Source organism: Chenopodium album, chromosome 1 (genome assembly GCF_948465745.1).
Source record: "Chenopodium album chromosome 1, dcCheAlbu1.1, whole genome shotgun sequence".
Taxonomy (NCBI): domain Eukaryota; kingdom Viridiplantae; phylum Streptophyta; class Magnoliopsida; order Caryophyllales; family Amaranthaceae; genus Chenopodium; species Chenopodium album.
This window is the reverse complement of record NC_137834.1, coordinates 23,716,047-23,734,464: the sequence shown is the minus strand read 5'-3', so window position 1 is coordinate 23,734,464 and position 18,418 is coordinate 23,716,047. Positions and strand designations below refer to the sequence as shown.

Here is an 18,418-nt window from a genome sequence, read left to right as displayed (position 1 = left end):
CACACCAAATTCGATCCAAAAACCCACCCTAACCACCTTACCACCACGCCACCACCAACCAAGCCCAGCTACCCACACCTAAAACCCACCCTAACCAGCAGCAATCACGCTGCCAGCAACTCCGCTGCCACAAACAAACCCAAATCCAACCCAAACACAACCAAACTGGAAAAACAAAAAAAATTAAATCTAACAAATAACTTAATTATTAACAATGGCTTCAAATTACCAATTGGTTTTGGTGTAGTGGTGATTGGGACTACACTTGGAAGGGAGGATCCGTGTTCAATCCCCCACAACAACAATTGGGAGGGGACTGGAACCTAACCACCCAGAACTGATCCCCGAATCCGGATTAGCCCAAAGGGTGAACTGGGTAGAACACCAAAAAAAAAAAAAAAAAAAAAAAAAAAAAAAAAAAAAAAAACAATGGCTTCAAATTTCACTTCAAACAGGCTAAAAAGGCTAAATTCGACCATAAAAACACTAGATCTAGAGTTTTTATGGTTGAATTTGGCCTTAAAAATCCTAAGTTGTTTTCCAGCGACGGAGTATGAGGAGCTTCACGACGACCACAAACAAGGTTGGAGCTTCAAGACGACCACGACGATCTAGTTGGAGCTTCAATAAAGGCAGTGCTTCAAAGAAGTGAAAATGGAGGAGAGGAGAGAGAGAGAAGAGAGAGAAAAAAAATTGTGGCTAGTGCGGCCAGCCGCATATAAAACTTTGTGTTTTACATTTATAATCAGATAACAATTGATAATAAAATAATTTATCATCTTGATCTATGTGACACAAGACTCATAACCAGTGTCAAAAGTAACCTGAAATGGAGAAAGTATCTTGTAAACATACACGGTCCGCCTTTCTAATTGACTTTTCCTTGTCACCTGAGTCAGGACAGGAGTACCTTCTGAGATCAAAGTAGAGGAGACATCATCATATGAAGTTAAGAACAGCAAGGTTAACAATGCTAAATCATGATTCTCTTTTTTCTGTAGTTAACATAAATATACCAGAAACCAAGTACTATAACCTGACAGATACTAATCTGTTTTTACTAACATTTAAAAAATAAAATAAAATAAAATAAAAAAATAAAAAAAACAAATTGGAGGGGGGAAGGGGTGGAGAAAAAAATAATACATCAGTAGTGGAAATATTTCCTCTTTACAAGGAACAGACCAGCAATCAGATGAGTAAAAATTTGTTCCCAGTCTATGAATTACCCAGACATCAGCGACAGAAACATTACCACAGAGGGGGGGGGGGGGGGGGGGCGAACAGCTACCATATTTGCAAACCCATTACTTGGAGCGAACCAAACACCCTCTAAGAGAAGTACCACAAGGAACCTGTTAAGATCATTTAAGGACTGCATTTCCGCACACTAAATACTTGCAACACCCAAAAAGAATCACTACTAGATCTGCAGAACCACTGGCATGTCAGTAAATGGCTCAGAAAGAGAGTTCCTAGGCTTAATACTATATCAACTATTCAGCAGATTTTGAAGCGTGTCTTATACAAACAAGATCATCCAACTTGTTACCATCCACCTTATACAAGGAAACTCCTTCCATTTGCTGGTAGTATTCTTGTGCTTCCTTTCTAAGGCTCTCAAAAGGCATCAATTCCCACTTACTGTAGTTTGAGTTCTTTCTGACTTCACTCATGTCTGGAGAACCAGAGACTGGACCGTTGTTATCAGCCCCCTTTTCACCCCAGAACTTGCAATTTCTGAACTGCCCCTCGTCACCAACCTGACCTGTCTCACTCTGCTTTAAACGTATAGCTGCAGTATGAGCTCTCTTTATTGCATCTCGGCTTGGTATACTTGACCAGTCCTCCTCCCTCTGAGCTCTCATCGGTGAATGTATTCTTATCACCTGTATCATACAAAGTGCTATCTGTTATCTAAGCCTTACTTAGACAAGAGAGACACTATTGGTAAAGCCCAGAAAAGTAGGGATAATAATAAGGAAAAAACAATTCATACCCCCAGGCACTCGAGTAGTTGATAGTACGCCCTTCCTTGAAGTGGGTTGTGTCCCTTTCTTGGTTCCGAGAAATATCTAGTCCTACAGGAATTACAGGATAATATAATAAGTTTATAGAAATTGCAATTTCATACAATTTGGAAGATATTGTGATGATAAGTCTTAAACTCCATGTAGACTATAATTTTTGAATATTTTACTCTCTGTTTTTATTTAAGTGCCCAGTTTGATTGGGCACAAATGCCAATGTAGAATTTTGACCAATAATATAGTCAACAAATATAATTGATAAAATGCTGATCTTCGAAAAGTACTAATTGAGAAGATTCCAACAAGTAGCCACATAACTAAGTTTCTAACATTGGTCAAAAGTGAATAGTGCAAAGTCATAACGGGGCTTTTCAAAATAGAGGGAGTATCACTTATTAGTAATTGAGATTGAATATATTAATACACTCTAGCAAACAATATAATTCCCTACAATTACGCACCAAGTTAACGATTCTCAAATCTCATGAGCTTAAAACATCAAGATGAACGGAACATAAAAAGCATAATAAGCATTCCGAACATGAACACCACCAATGTTGGCAAGATTATAGTTGATATTTTCAAAAGCTAATTGAAATAACTGAGATACATATCAAATATCCTACAGCCAAACTATATCAAGCTAATTTAAATTCTGCCTTCAGATAGTTTTACCCAAAGTCTACATTAAGAAACCACAAAAATGAAGAATAAAAGTTCTCACCAGCTTCAACCAGAATGTGAAAAAGGCATTGCAATAAACTAAGTGATACTGTATATAGCTATATGAGATTAAAAAATAAAAAATAAAAAACCACCATAACAGGGTAACTTTATATTGGGGACTGAATGAAATAAAAGGGAATAAAATTGAAGCTAACTAGTGTGAAGTATCAATCTTCTTAAGCATATTGGAAATATATGAATCCAGTGACAACTCTGATTAAAAAAAAAAAAATCCAAAAAGTAATTCATTCGATCACTACATCTTGCATACATATTCCAAAACGCTACAAGTTTGAAAAAGCTGCTTTCTTAAGTTTGTTTCTAGAGTTGAACTGCCACAGAAGGCATAGTCAACAGCAGAGACTTATCATACCAGCAAGGCAGCAACAGAGACAGAGACAGAGACAGGAAAAATTTTAAATAAAAAAAAGTAGTGTCATAAAAAACATCCATCCTTCAAAAGTCACAGTTTAGCAATTCATGTGTAGGAACTCTAATTTTAAGCAGGTGCAGCTTAAAAGTTATGAACTGTGATTAATCATCTCCATCTCTCTAGTTCCCTTCATTGCCTTCTTTCAGAACTTTAACAAGTCACAAACAAACACCTGATGTGTGCGACCTCTACATTAAGTTTTTGCATTTAAAATTTTTCTTATTACGCGACCATCTATCATGTCCTTCATTTCCTTCTCCGGAGAAGCTTATAAAATATTTTTCATCCACAACAGTAGACTAACCTTTGCAGTCTTAAGATAATCATCTTGTGCCCATAAATGTGACTTTAATCTGCCATCTCTAACAGTAATTATTTTACTTCTCATGTTCAGTAATGTTCATAGTAAACTTTATCTCTTACCAGAATCATCCCCATCTCAAAATTTCCTCACAATTATTTCCAATATTCAAATGCTATACCATTCAAATTTTCCATTTAATGTGATTTTTAATACTTCTTGAACTGAATTTAACCATCAGTCCACTCCCTTATAAACAAAATCAAAATAAAATTTTAATTACCTCCTCAAATAATACGATCACATTGTTAGGAATGGGAAGGTAAGAAGGACAAGAGTCAAGGGACAAACCCATTAACAAGTACCCTGAAATCCTGAATTATCTTTCCTCCTTAATTCCCCATTCCTAACAAGCAGTTCAAAGAAGATGACTTTGATGGAAAGATCAGTTTCAGCATTTAGAGAGTTGTCAGAGTTCAGATGAAGGTCCAGGCGCTCCATGGAAATAAGTCAAACTTTGACTGATGAGAGATGGGAAGAGTTAAATGAGTTGACATCTATTCAACTCTATCTATCCAAAAAGGTGCTTCAGGAAGTCATTTAAGAAACTATAACTCAAAGTTTATGGCAGAAGGTACCCCAATCCAAACTCATTTTAACGAGTTTTAAAATTTTCTTAGTGATTGGAAAATTAAGTTTCCAAAATTGATGATGTAGATAGCACAATATTTATTGATTGTCTCACTAGGTGAATTTTGTTAGCAGTTCGGAAATCACGTTATATGGCAAAAGTGTAACCTTGTTGCATGGAGATGTTAAGCCTAATCTCCTATAAAAGGACAAGCTTTGAAAATGGGACAAAACCAAGTGAAGGTCAAGGTTTGTATACTAGAGATGGTTGTTGTAATACAGGTACCAATAATCGGTCCATATAAATTATCAAAGGAACATAAATACAACAGTTTCTGCAAATTATACAAGATAAATGGGCACAATGTTCTTAGATTGCTTAAGTTTGAGAAAAAGTTTGGTTGAGAAGAAAAACAAAGAAAACAGCAGAGGTCAATTTTGGTGGGATAAAACAAAATCTTAGTATGTTCTTTTGAAAACTACTCCTAGAAGAAATAGCACTACTAATTGGGTACTTGATTTTGGTTTTGTGCACTTATTTGTTCTCAAAAAGACCACTTTGTCAATTAACAATTACTGAAGAGTAGATCCCTTTCTATGGATAACGGGCCAATGGTTCCCATTGCAATTTAATGGTATTGGCTCCATTTGGATCAAGACATATGGTAAAATCAGGACTTCTACTAAGGTTCAGCTTCAGCATCTTTCTAAATCTTAGATCTTTGGGTGCTCTTGATTCTAAAGGGTGAAATATTTAGAATCAAGTAAGTACTTATTGCCTCCAAGGGTTCTCATCAACTTTCAAAGACCATTAGACTTAAAAATCACTATTTCATGCAAGGCTCTTCAATTCTGAAAACATCATACTCAACCTTAGTTTGGCATCAACGCCCTCGAGTTCTAGCACGTCACCCTTCCTTTAGCCTTGAGTTTCAATCAAATTGAACAAGTGACATATCACATCTACACATTACCCTTCGAGGTTTATACAAAAAGTGACATGAAATTTGGTGGAGATTGTTGGGTGTGGCCCATATTCCTTGGTCCATTTCAAACTTCTAAATTTTTATAGTGAGATTGGTAGACTCACATGATTTGCTGCTTAAAATTATGAGTATTCATGCAATGTTAAAGACTTAAAGGCATATGGAATTCTCTAATTTTACGAACCAGCTAGACAAGCTCCTAGACAATTCAAGTTCTTGCGAAAAATTTGGAAACATTTGATGCGTAGATGATTCTACACAAAGCTGAGTGTATGCTTGCCTACTTAATCCATTGACATCAAAGCCCTACAAATATAGAGGTTGTGCAACATATTTTATTCAACAAGCCCCACAAAATTGTGATTGTTCTTCTACATGCACCCGATCTCCATATTCCACAATCCTACTTGAATACTCCTTGGTAAGTTTATTTCTATAAAAACGTTCACAATTAAAATGTTGCTTACGAGTAGAATCATGAACCCACTCATGTACTAATCAATTTCACATCATGAAATACAGTAAGTTAGTTTATGTCTCAACTCACACAAAAGGGGACCCATATATACTATATCATCTATACTAATATATTAAAAGGTCTTTATAAAAACGTCCATGTGCCACGCAGATCCTTTTAATTTACGTCACGTAACTTCACAAGCACTTCATGACGCCACATCACCTATCCAACATCTATTTATGCCACATCATCACTTAATAACCTTAATCGCTACGCCACGTCACCCAAAAAACCCACATTACTTCATATGAAAATATAAGGTTAAGGGGATTCGAACACCCAACCATTTATAACAAGTTGGCTATTTAAGCATCTTAGCCCATAATCATACATGTTATAAATATGAAAAAAGAAATATACGTAAGTGTTAATTACATGATTTAATTATTACTCCGTAAAATTTATTCAAAAAAAAAAAAATCAATCATGTAGATTTCAGATTTTAAAATACTTAAAAAAAAAATACCCCAATTGCATGATTACAAAAGTAGTAACGTGGGGCAACGCCTATTGAATAATGTAGAGTATTGGTGACAAATATTCATGTGTTTGATTGAATTTCTTAGGTTAAGGTGTTAAAATTCAATTGCACAAGTAAAAGAGCAATTTGTATCTTGATTTAGAGAAATGTTCCTCCAGGCTGTAGGCTGTAGCCCGCCCAGGGTGCACCCGGCAGGGCGAGCCACCGCCCGGTAGGGCGTGAGAGCAAAGGAAAATTAGCGTTGTCACCGCCAGTAGGGACATCGTCGCCCGGCAAGGCGCGAGAGCACCTAAATTTTTCTGGGTTGCTCGATTTCTCTCGCCTAGCAGGGCAGGGCGAGGGCGAGCGTGGTAGGGCGCGGGAGGCAGTATTGACGGTTATTCTTCGGTTATGCTTGGACTATTGCTCTTGATATAAATATGAGAGTTTCATATTGATGATAAAACTTTAAGAAATCAGTTTTATTTTCATTCTCTTGAAACCTTTTGCAAGTTATTATTCATCATCAAAAATCACAAAAGCTTATCTACTCCTTCTGTGTTTTTTTAAGTGTTACACTTCCCATTATCGGCCATGTTTTTTTAAGTGTTACACTTCTTTTTTTTTGACAAAAAGCTACATTAAAATGTTATATTTCTCTCCTCTCACGGTCCCCACCCAAACCCACTATTACTTTTTTTTTATTATATCTTTCCTCTCACATTCATTACTTTTCAATAAACTATTGACCCATTATCTTTCTTTTTCAATTTTTTAATACTCCAATTACCCCACTAACCTCTTATTTTATTTAAGTCAATTAAATTGCCTAAAACTATGTGCCGGTCAAACTGTAACACTTAAAAAACACGGAGGGAGTACATTGTATTGTAATTATCCTACTTGTGATTGCAATTGTTCTTCGTTGTATCTCCTGAGTAAATTTCTGTGATACCTGGTTATAGTATAGGGTCGGAATTATAATTTTGGGAAAGTGATCTCATTTACGCCTCGAAGATTTTTCCATTAATTTTATTTTCTTTCTTTGTGACCCTTGTAAACACAAATTCCCCAACAATCCAAAAGTATAATCTCAACAAAGATGGCAAATGTGAAGGAGTTGATGACCAATTTTTAGAAGTTGGACAAATTCGAGAGAGTTGATTTTCGAAGATGGCAGAAGAAGATGCATTTCTTCTTGACTACAATTGGAGTGGCTTATGTTCTTGCTACTCCAAAGCCCGAGGAGAAGGGAAATGAATCTTTGGATGAAACAAGGAAACCGCAACAAGTGGGAGAATGACAATTAATTACATTTGTTGTGGCCATATTCTCAATGGTATGTCTAATGAACTCTTGTCTCTATAGAATGAATTAGAGGCTAAATATATGGCCGAAGATACTTCTAGCAAGAAATTTCTTGTTAGTAAATTTAAAAATTACAAATTTGTTGAAAGTAGGCCAATTATGGAACAGTTTCATGAAGTTCAAAGAATATTAGGAAGTCTTAGGCAACATGACATAATTCTTGATAAGACCTTTGTAGTGTCATCTATAATAGACAAATTGCCTTTTTCTTGGAAAGACTTTAAAAGGGGTTTAAAGCATAGAAAGGATGATGTAAATCTTGAGGGTTTGGTTTCTCACATCCGGATTGAGGAAGAAATCCGGGTGCAAGAGGAAAATAAAGATGCAAATCCTAGTTCTACTACGGTAAATGTAGTGGATAATGTCAAGCCAAGTGAGAGGAAAAGGGGTAATAACTCAAACAACAATCAGGGCAAGAAGCCTAAATTTAGGCGTGATGGTTCAAAGTCATGTGCTTGTTTGGTTTGTGGAAAACCCGGACATTTCAAGAAAGATTGTACAATCTTGAAGAAAAAATTGAGCAAGAAGAAGGCTCAAGATGGGAATGGCAATGCTAGTCAATCCTAAGACAAACAATGTAAATCTTGTGCACAAATTTCATTTAATTCATTTATGGATTATGTGTATGATTTCTGAAATCAATTGTGTATAGGCTTATTGTTCGTGGTATATTGATTTGGGCGCATCGAGGCACGTGTGCAAGGATAGATCATTATTCAAGACCTTCTTGGAGGTTAATGATGGAGAAATTCTCTATATGGACAATGACTCTACGGCTAATGTGCTTAGCAAAGGACAAGTGGAGCTACGCTTTAGTTCAGGAAAGTCTTTTATTTTAAGAGATGTGTTGTTTGCTCTCGAACTTAGGAGGAATCTTGTATCCGGTGCGATCTTGAATCGATTAAGTTTTGGAAACTGGTAAATTTATTTTGTCTAAAGGAGGTCAATTTGTAGGACTTGGTTATTTGTGTAATGGTATGTTTAAGTTACGTATTTCTATTTCTTTGAATGATGTTGTGTATGTTGTTAATGACAATTCTTCTCTATGTAATTTGCGACTTGGTCATGTTTAATTATAAAAAAGTTATATTTTATGTCTAAGCATGATTTGATACCCATGTTTGATCAAAGAATAGAGAAATGTAAGACATGCATGTTAACCAAAATTACAAGGAAACCATTTCCTAAAGTTGTTGAGAAAAGTACTTCATTGCTTGATTTAGTGCATAGTGACTCATGTGATTTTCACAACACACCTTCTTTAGGTAATAAGAAATATTTGGTAACTTTTATTGATGATTTTTTCAAGGTTTTGTTACATTCATTTGTTATTCTCTAAAGATGAAGCCCTTGACAAATCTAAAATCTACAAAAGTGAAGTAGAATTGCAAACCAATGGAAAGATTAAAAAGTTAAGAACCGATAAAGGAGGTGAATACTTTGACCCAAGTTATTTCCAATCTTTAGGTTTAGTACATGAAACAACCGCGGCATATACACCACAACAAAATGGTGTAGCGGAAAGGAAGGATAGGACACTAGAAGAAATGGTAAATTCTATATTGTCATATTCAGGTTTAAGTGATGGATTTTGGGGTGAAGCCGTTTTAACGACTTGTTACGTGTTAAATCGTGTTCCCATGAAAGGGAAAGATGTAACCCCATATGAGCTATGGTATAAAAGGAAACCAAACTTGAGTCATCTCAAAGTTTGGGGTTGTAGGGCAATTATAAAAGTACCGGATTCCAAACGTAAAAAGTTAGGTGAAAGAGGAGTTGAATGCATTTTTATAGGATATGCGGATCATAGCAAATCCTATTGGTTCTATGTAATAGAGCAAAAGACTTTTGGTCGACTCACACCACCATTGAGTCAAGGGATACATTGTTTGATGAAAATCGATTTTCTTCAATTCCTAGACCAAAGGACATAACTTCGAATACCAATGCTCAAAGTCTTCATCAAATTGTCATTGATTAAGAAGTGGATGATCAAACTCATTTAGAGGATGCATCTACATCATCATCATCATTCACAACCTAGGATAAGTAAGAGGGCAAGGAAAGAAAAATCTTTTGGCCCAGACTTTCATGTGTACTTAGTTGAAGGATAAGGGAATTTGTTTTGACACAATTTCCATACATTTTTTAATGTGGAAGATGATCCTTTGACCTATGATGAGGCTATGAGGTCTCGTGATGCTCCATTTTGGAAAGAAGCTATTAATGATGAAATGGAATCTATCATGGGAAACAATACTTGGATTTTAGCTAATTTACAACTAAAATGTAAACCAATTGGGTGCAAATGGATCTTCAAAAGGAAATTGAGGATTGATGGAACGATTGAAAAGTTCAAAGCCCGATTAGTGGCACAAGGTTTTACACAAAAGCCTGGTATTGCTAGAGTCTCTACTATAAGGTTGTTGATAGCACTTGCGGCTATCCACAAGTAATCCATCCAATGGATGTCAAGGCAGCATTCTTGAATGGAGATCTAGGGGAAGAAGTTTACATGCGACAACCGGAAGGGTTTGTAGTTCAGGGTCAAGAAGGAAAGGTTTGCAAGTTTATTAAATCTTTGTATGGGCTAAAATAAGCACCTAAGCAATAGCATCAAACATTTGATGAGGTTATGTTGTCTAATGGTTTGGTTTTAAGCTGAATTCAGACAAGTGTATTTATAGCAAATTTGATGACAACGGTCAAGGTGTCATAATTTGTCTATATGTAGATTGTCTATATGTAGATGACATGTTGATCTTTGGAACGAATTTGTTACAAGTTGAAATGACAAAATCTTTCCTTAGTTCAAAATTTTTCAAGAAAGACATGGGAGAAGCGGATGCCATCTTGGGCATAAGGATAAAGAGGGAAAAAGAAAAGTTGATCTTGTCACAATCTCATTACATTGAGAAGGTGCTTAAGAAATTCAATGCGAATGAAGTCACTACTTCTCTTTATTCAACACCTATGGATCCTAGCATAAAGTTGATACCTAATGAAGGTAATGCAGTTTCACAACTTGAATATGCTAACGTAATAGGTTGTTTGATGTATGCCATGACAAGTACTAGACCGGATATTGCTTATGCAGTTCATCGTCACTAGCAAGCCTAGTATGCTACATTGGCAAGCAGTTCGACGCTTGTTGAAATACTTAAAGAAAACCAAGGAGTTTGGTTTGTCTTATAGCGGATATCCTTCGGTTGTAGAAGGGTATTCGGATGCAAGTTAGATCTCTAACAAAGATCATTCCTCCACAAGTGAATGGGTTTTCCGATATGGGGGAGGTGTCATTTCATGGGCTTCTAAGAAGAAAACTTGCATTGTGGACTCCACAATGACATCGGAGTTCATTGCTTTGCATTCGGCCGGTAAAGAAGACGAATGTTTGAGATTCCTTTGTCGCCAAAACCGATATCACCAATAGTGATACATTGTGATAAGAATGCTACCATGGCAAGGGCTTATAGCCAAGTTTATAATGGTAAGTCACGGCACATTGGAGTACGGCATAGTTACATCCAAGGGCTTATCAAGGATAGTGTGATCACTATTGATTATGTTCGAACGGATATTAATCTTGCCGATTGTTTTAAAAAGGCATTGGCTAGAGATGTTAACAATAGGATGACAATCGGTTTAGGAATGGAGCCCAGGGAGTCTTAACTTAACGCCCAGTCTTAAGTTCAATAAGATTAACTTTCTCATTTGCTAATTGGGAACTTGTTTGTTCATCCAAAGTAAAGTTCCGGTTTACTGTGATGAAAAGAGGTTGTTTTTAAACTTAATAGAATTTCTGATAAAGTGCTTTGGTCATAGGAGCATGTTGGAAGTCTACCTATATAAGTATAAGGTTTAGCCGCTTCAAGAAGCTATTAGGGGCATAGCTTTGATGTACTTATGAATAGATATGGACAAATGGCTTAAGAATCAAGTAAATATGTATTTAAGTAATTAATCTTGTGTGTGTAATATCTTTAAGTGTTGCTTTTGGTTTAAACGTTTTACGATACCGAATGGATACAGATTCTTAAATTGTACGTTGCACTAACTGGGAGTTCAAGTCTTTGTACACTTTCATTTATGCATGAGATTGTTTTTGTGATGATGATGTTTTGCAATGACTCAAGTTTAATACTCTAAATGGGCGAGGATTGTTGAATTATTTAGAGTATTGGTGACAAATATCCATGTGTTTGACTGAATTTCTTAGGTTAAGGTGTTGAAATTTAATTGAACAAGTAAAAGAGCAATTTGTATCTTGATTTAGAGAAATGTTCTTCCACCCTGTAACCCACCTGGTGGCGCGCCTGGCATAGCGAGCCATCGCCCGGTAGGGCGAGTCTCCGCTCGGTAGGGCGCGAAAGCAAAGGAAAATTAAGCGTTGTCACCGCCCGATAAGGCCATCGTCACCCGGCAAGGCGAGAGCCACCGCCCGAGCGGGTCCGCCCAGTAAGGCGCGAGAGCACCCAAATTTTTTTGGGGTTGTTTGATTTCTGTCGCCTGGCAGGCGAGGGCCCGGTAGGGTGCGGGAGGCAATATTGACGGTTATTCTTTAGTTATGCTTGGTTCATTGTTCTTGATAAAAATATGAGAGTTTCATATTGATGATAGAACTTCAAGAAATCAGTTTTACTCTCATTCTCTTGAAACCTTTTACAAGTCATTATTCATCATCACAAATCACAAAAGCTTATCTACATTATATTGTAATCATCCTACTATTTATTGCAATTGTTATTCGTTGTATCTCCCGAGTAAATTTCCGTGATACCCGGCTATAGTATAGGGTCGGAATAATACTTTAAGGAAAGTGATCTCGTCACGCCTCAAAGATTTTTCCATTAATTTTATTTGCTTTCTTTGTACCCTTGTAAACACTTAGACACTAATTCCCCAACAACGCTCGGGCTACTCACTAGTTATTTTTTAAAAGCTGATATCTACAAAATAAATATTTAAAAACAAAATTTAACCAACTGTCATAATATTAAGTAAGAGAGAAAATGTAGTAGAAAGAAAATATGATTAGGAATGGTGAATGAAGTATGAGAGGGATGAGTAACTTTATATTATGTTCATGAGTGGGATGAAGTTTGGTGCAAAAAGTTCTTACCATGAATAAAGTTATGTGGAGGAGAGAGGAAGGGGAAAGCAAAAGAACTCACGGAGTGGCATTTTTTATGTTTGTGAGAACCATTAAAATTTTAAATGGTTCTCACCTATTTCTAAGACACGTGCATGCCAGATGAATAGTTCAATGATCAATACCTCGTTTTTAGCAAATTTGAACGGTTATTGTATTGCATTAAATAATTTAAGGACATGGTACATAGAATCCTTAGTCAACATAAGGAGCGAAAAAGGGAATATTAAGTTAAGTCAGACACAAATTACACTAATTCAAGTGTTATTTTGTCAATGCATTCCTAAAAAAATACCAATAGTGTGATTTTGTCGAATGCTTATAAACACCCCTAAGGGTTGCATAGCTTATTACCCAAAGTTAAATGTACAAATACTCTCGGATTCATCAAATATTCTAGTGCTTGTTGTGGACATCTTTATATCTAAATTTAGGAGGCTTTTTCCACATCAAATTATGCGTTTCAAACCTTGCAAAAATTCATCTCTATCTACTTTTCTCAATTTCTACCTCTTTGCTTTTGCTCGAAGTCATAACCCAATCACATAACTTTTGCAAGCACTACATATTTTAGCCCCAAGAAAACCAGCTTCTCCACAAATTATCTCCTTAAAAAGGATGTTCTTGCTACTACTTCCTTTGTGATAGAAAGACCTTCAATGCCTTTAAAGTCCCCATTCCAGACACCGTACCCTCATACTAAAACATACAACCATTTAACTTTGATAAGTTCCCTCTCCATCTAACCTGCTACCCTCTTCATTTTGGCAAAAAGCTATAAGTATTTACTGCTACATAAGTGCAATATCATACACTGATCAACATTTAAAACAACATAATTAGTTGAAAAACTCACCATTCCTTATACCCAGGGTCAACAGTAAAACCATATATGTCAACGATGTCACACATTGAAAGCGCAAGCTCTACAGATTTCATCCCTGTCCCTTTGGCTCCTCTCCGCAGCACAATTCCTTGGAACAAGTAAACTGGATTTGCAATACTCTGCCACCCAAAGATTTAACACGAAAATTGTATTAGATTTAACATGAACCAGTAAATAAAGAACATCTCAATATGACAAAGGTAAAAAGTATTTTCATATCTGTTGAAACACCTAAACTGACCAGATAACACCACAAAAGACGTACCTCCCTTATTATAATTCAAAAACACGATCTAAGTGAGGAAAGAACAGGAAAGTCTGCTATTGATTTAAAAAAAAAAAATTAAAAAAAAAAACAAAAAAACAAAACAAAACAAAAAAACTAGAGTGTTAACAGACCTCTCACCACCCTAGGAAAACTGAACAAAAAGGGGAGGAAACGTGAACGAGATAGGGCCATGCATAGATTTGCTAAAAGAAGATAAAATGATGCTCATTTCTGATTCCATTTTTCTAATTGATATGAGTGTTAAATACTAAGTACTCAAAAGCAACATGTATATTCATAACAACCCATATTAAGTAAAAGAACATCCAACAGCAATTGAAGGAGGTAACAAAACTACAAAATCATATGAATGCATTAAAATGTGACATCACCTTTATCATCTCATTGAAGTCTCTATGGGTCACACTTTTGATGATAAATACTTCCTCAGCTGCGAGAAAATAAATAAATAAATAAATTATTGAGGTAAGAGCCACAATAAATGTTCCACTCCCTAATAGCTACCAGTCAATTTCCAAAAGGATGAGGGATTTCCTTTTCTCGTTTCAACTACTTAATTTTTCAATTACTGTCCTTTGTAATGAGGTTTGCATCAGTTCTGATGCCAGCCTCCTACAGGAATATATTTCCCTGCAAACTCCATCACGCTTCTTTTACCATACTTGGAAATGAAATAAACTTCAGTGATTCCTGAGAATAAAAGTATATTGACAGATTAATAAGCAAGAATTGGGGTAACAACTTACGGGCCCCTTTGAGAATGTTAATCATGTTGCGAGCAGTGCCTCTAACTCCAAGGCGCAGGGTGCGCTTCCTACCAACGTGCTTGGCATATTTCTGCATTTTACCCATGGAATAATATGAGATAGTTTTTTAAATACCCAAAGGGAAGAAAAAAAAAAAAGAGTGGAATGCAAAAAGGCTGCAGAAGATAAGATAACTATGACAAGATTGACCACATATTGGCATTATATGAATTAATACAAGGGAATGTGGTATCTACAGCACTAACTCAAATTTGATTCAGGTTCATGAAGGCACCAGTATCAGCATGACCCATTCTCTGACCTTCCAACTAGCATAGAAGACTTTATCATATAAAGTAATTTACTGAGACAAATTAGAAATTACTAGGTACTATGGTTGCTGCAGCATATTACTATAAAAACATCATCAGCTTTGATAACAACCAAAATCTTATTCAATAAAAAATTTCATTTGCTGATTCTCATCGCATGTACTTTGTATTTCACTACTAAAAGCCAAAGTAAAAATTAATCCCCCCTTTTTCGCCAACAACAACATGTGGGGTATAGAGGAAAGAATAATGAAGATGATTACACCAAATATAAGAAGACCAAAGTTTGTATCAGAATTCCATAGGCAATATAACCAATTCAAAACAAACAATTACAAATTTATTATAAATTCTAGAGATTCACCTCATTAACAGGAGCCTCATTATCTCTAATCACTGCATCATGACTGTCAATTTCTTCACCAAACTCTGTCAATAAAAGATCTCCAGAATTTCCAACAACTGCACATCTTTCGAATTGACGAGGATGAAATGGAGGTGTGGCTGGTAAGATAGGACTGAGAAGTTCATCACAAAGAGATTTGTTGTGGCATTTTTTATCTCCCCTGACACAATGTAAAACAGGAGACCAGCTTCATGTGAGATAACCATATAATCTGCAGTTATTGTCAAAAATAACTTAAGTAAATATATATATATAAATGCATTTTTCATAAAGTCAGAATCATACAATTGGGCTATCCTTTTTGCTGCATAATCAAACCAACCATCTGGGCGAACATCCAGATATTCTCTTGTCAATACTGTCGTAACATTGCGATACTGCAATTATTAACACTCTATTACACATTATTTCCAAAAATCATGATGCATCCACTGATAAGAAAGAAGTGGCTTGACCTGTTCCCAGAGTAAAAGTGCTTCACAGATATCATAATCATACTCTAGCGGTTCCTTCTTCTTGAATTGTGCATTATACTGCAGAAAAGAAACACTTCAGAGAGTAGTTCAGAATTTACCTTATTCACTGAAAAAAGAAAAAAAAAAGAAAAAAAAAGAAAAAAAAAAAAAAAAAAAAAAAAAAAAGTACAGATCTAACAGATTTACCCATGTGCTGTTTGTGCCTTCAGGAAACTTGAGTTTCAATTTGCAGTGATCAATAATATCTGCTGTAAGTCCAAGCCCTCTCTTTGCCTACGTAGGTTTTGGTACATTTGTAAGTCAAAACACAAGACTCATAATGGACAACAATAATGGAAATAACTCAAATAAGTTTCACAAAGTAGACCCAAGGAAAATCCTTAGTTTTTGCCAAAGCAGAAAAGGAAAATTCCGTTAGAAAGCTACTCCCAAAATATGTTAGTATCACTTCCGAATGACTGGAGAAACCTTCACACAAGAGTGGTATTAGTGTGAATCAAAACCTAATTCGGACTATTTTCTAAAACATCCCAATGAAATGAGGAGGGAAAAACAGGATGGAGTATCACAGTAATGTCCGAAAAACTACTATAAAGGAACTAAGAAGCCTAGAAGGTTATTGCCATCAACAATCCATCACTATGTGAAATACATTACTTCCTAATCGTCAAAATTACAGATATTTGTCATACTGTAGACCATATCATTATGATCATGCAGCAGATTAGAGCTAATGCAGCACATTCAATACATCCACATGAACATTATACAGCAACCCAATTGCTCAAAGTCGTCGAATTGTCTTAAAAAAAGCATAACCAAAATGTCTCAAGGTAATTGTCAAATGGTAATTGCCAGCTAGAGATAGGCTACAACATGCAAAGTATAATACTATTCCATATCAGTGTTGGAAATTCAAACTAGACAAAAACTTATGAAGAGGGCTCAAATTTTACAATCACAACTTACAATGTCTCAAAATTTATAATAACCAAATCATTATTATTTTGGCAGCAAATCAATAATGAATAATATAATGAAAAAAGTAAACCAAAAAAAAATCTCACCACACATTGCTGGACATTGCTTTGAAACTGAGACAGAATTTCAACTTCCAATTTATTCAAAAGTTCTATCTTTCCACCACCTGCACCCAAAAAAAAAAAAAAAAAAAAAAAAAAAAAAAAACAGAAAAATTCACAAATTATATCGAAAATTCCATTGATTAGGATAAAAGGGTAGCTAAGAAAAACAAAATTAAGGGCAAATTACCGCTGAAGATAGAAGATTGGATGAAGAAGACGAAGAGACAGAAACAAACGAGTAAACCAACTAGATGCATAATAGAATGTCGGTGCTTGCTTTGTGATTGAGCTCTCATCTTTTTAGCTTAATTCGAAGATTAACCCAATTAATAATATTCAGATCATTAGATGCGAAGAAGAATTGTTTGCTAACGTAAAATTTCTGGAATTTGAACTCAAGATTAAAACAGCAGTTGTTCAACAATTTCGAGAGAGTGTAGCTGGGAAGAGGAGAGTGATGTTTGCGGAAATAATGATACAGGCTCAGTGAATTGCGCGGAAATCTGATGATCAAGCAACAAAAAATAGTGTAGATTAATCAAGTGTTAAACTTCTCAAAGAATATAATATGGTCTGTATGGCAAATAAGTGGATTTGCTAATATTTGAGAAAATGCAAGTCATTATCATCTTGAAGAACATAAATGATTTTCTAAAATGGCAAATTTGTAAATAAATTGACTAAATTTTGAGAAAATACAAGTTTTGCTATGCGAGAAGGAAAGGGGTTAAGGAGATTAATAACAATATATTATTAAGGATATGTTCTATTCAGCTTATTTTCAGTTCATTTTAGTTCGGTTTTAATAAATTTAGTTCAATTCTTATCTTAATTTCATTCTCTCATAAAATATTCAGTTTGGCTCTAATAAGTTCAGTTCAGTTCATCTCAATTCAGTTAATACCCTAAGTATAAAGGAGTTAATGCATATGCCTAGTAAAGCGTCAAATATGTGTATTCCTATTTATTAAACTTACAATTGTCAAAGTGGTTTTTTTTTAATTATTTTTATTAATTTTTTTTAATTTCAAATAATCGTCAAAATCAATTATGTCATTAGTATACGAAATCATAATAGGCATTTTTTTAAAAATGGAGTATTTTCAAAATATAAATCCTTGATTTCTTGAATATAAGTTAATATGACCCCAGACTTTTGGAATAACATAGGGATAAGGAGCTTGGTTTTGAGGATGTTTTAGTTATTACTTTGAAAAACAAATGTTGTTTAGCTTGATTAAAAGTAAAATTGGATTGTTTCAAAAAAAAAATTTTAAAAAATAAAATTGGGTTATTTTAGGGCATAAATGGGTAAAACCGCTATACCATTAGCAATTTTACCCATGAGCAGTGGAAATATAAGAGCGATTGTTTAAGGATTATTTTAACCAAAAGTTTAACATGTCTTGAAACCCATGATCTGAAACCCATGATCGATTTATATACTCTATCAGATTTATCTCCAAGATAAACAAATGAATTTAAATATCTTCACATTTTGAAAAAAAAAAAAATCATTTTCATATACCTCCTCCTCGATTGACCTACCTCCATGCTTTTTTTCTTTTTCCTCCTTCCTTCGATCCCCACCC

The 18,418-nt window shown here is 35.1% G+C and overlaps 1 protein-coding gene across 1 annotated transcript; it reads right to left on the bottom strand.

Annotated features, from left to right (window-relative positions):
* Positions 1–974: 974 nt before the first annotated feature.
* LOC145573465 (sialyltransferase-like protein 1) lies at positions 975–17,427 on the bottom strand. Its single transcript, XM_081631794.1, has 11 exons — positions 17,014–17,427; positions 16,809–16,888; positions 15,928–16,014; positions 15,721–15,798; positions 15,551–15,642; positions 15,224–15,425; positions 14,528–14,618; positions 14,153–14,211; positions 13,463–13,611; positions 2,000–2,081; positions 975–1,889 (listed from the first exon to the last, which is right to left on the bottom strand). The coding sequence occupies exons 1-11, from the start codon at positions 17,120–17,122 to the stop codon at positions 1,497–1,499; spliced, it is 1,422 nt and encodes a 473-aa protein (XP_081487920.1). The 5' UTR covers positions 17,123–17,427; the 3' UTR covers positions 975–1,496.
* Between the last annotated feature and the right edge of the window lie 991 nt (positions 17,428–18,418).

Coding starts and splice junctions, on each gene's coding strand:
- LOC145573465 (XM_081631794.1), bottom strand. CDS start 17,122: ATGAGAGCTCAATCACAAAGCAAGCACCGACATTCTATTATGCATCTA. Junction 14,619..15,223: donor ATGAGGCTCCTGTTAATGAG/GTGAATCTCTAG, acceptor GGTAAAATGCAG/AAATATGCCAAGCACGTTGG. Junction 2,082..13,462: donor GACCCTGGGTATAAGGAATG/GTGAGTTTTTCA, acceptor TAATTCCTGTAG/GACTAGATATTTCTCGGAAC.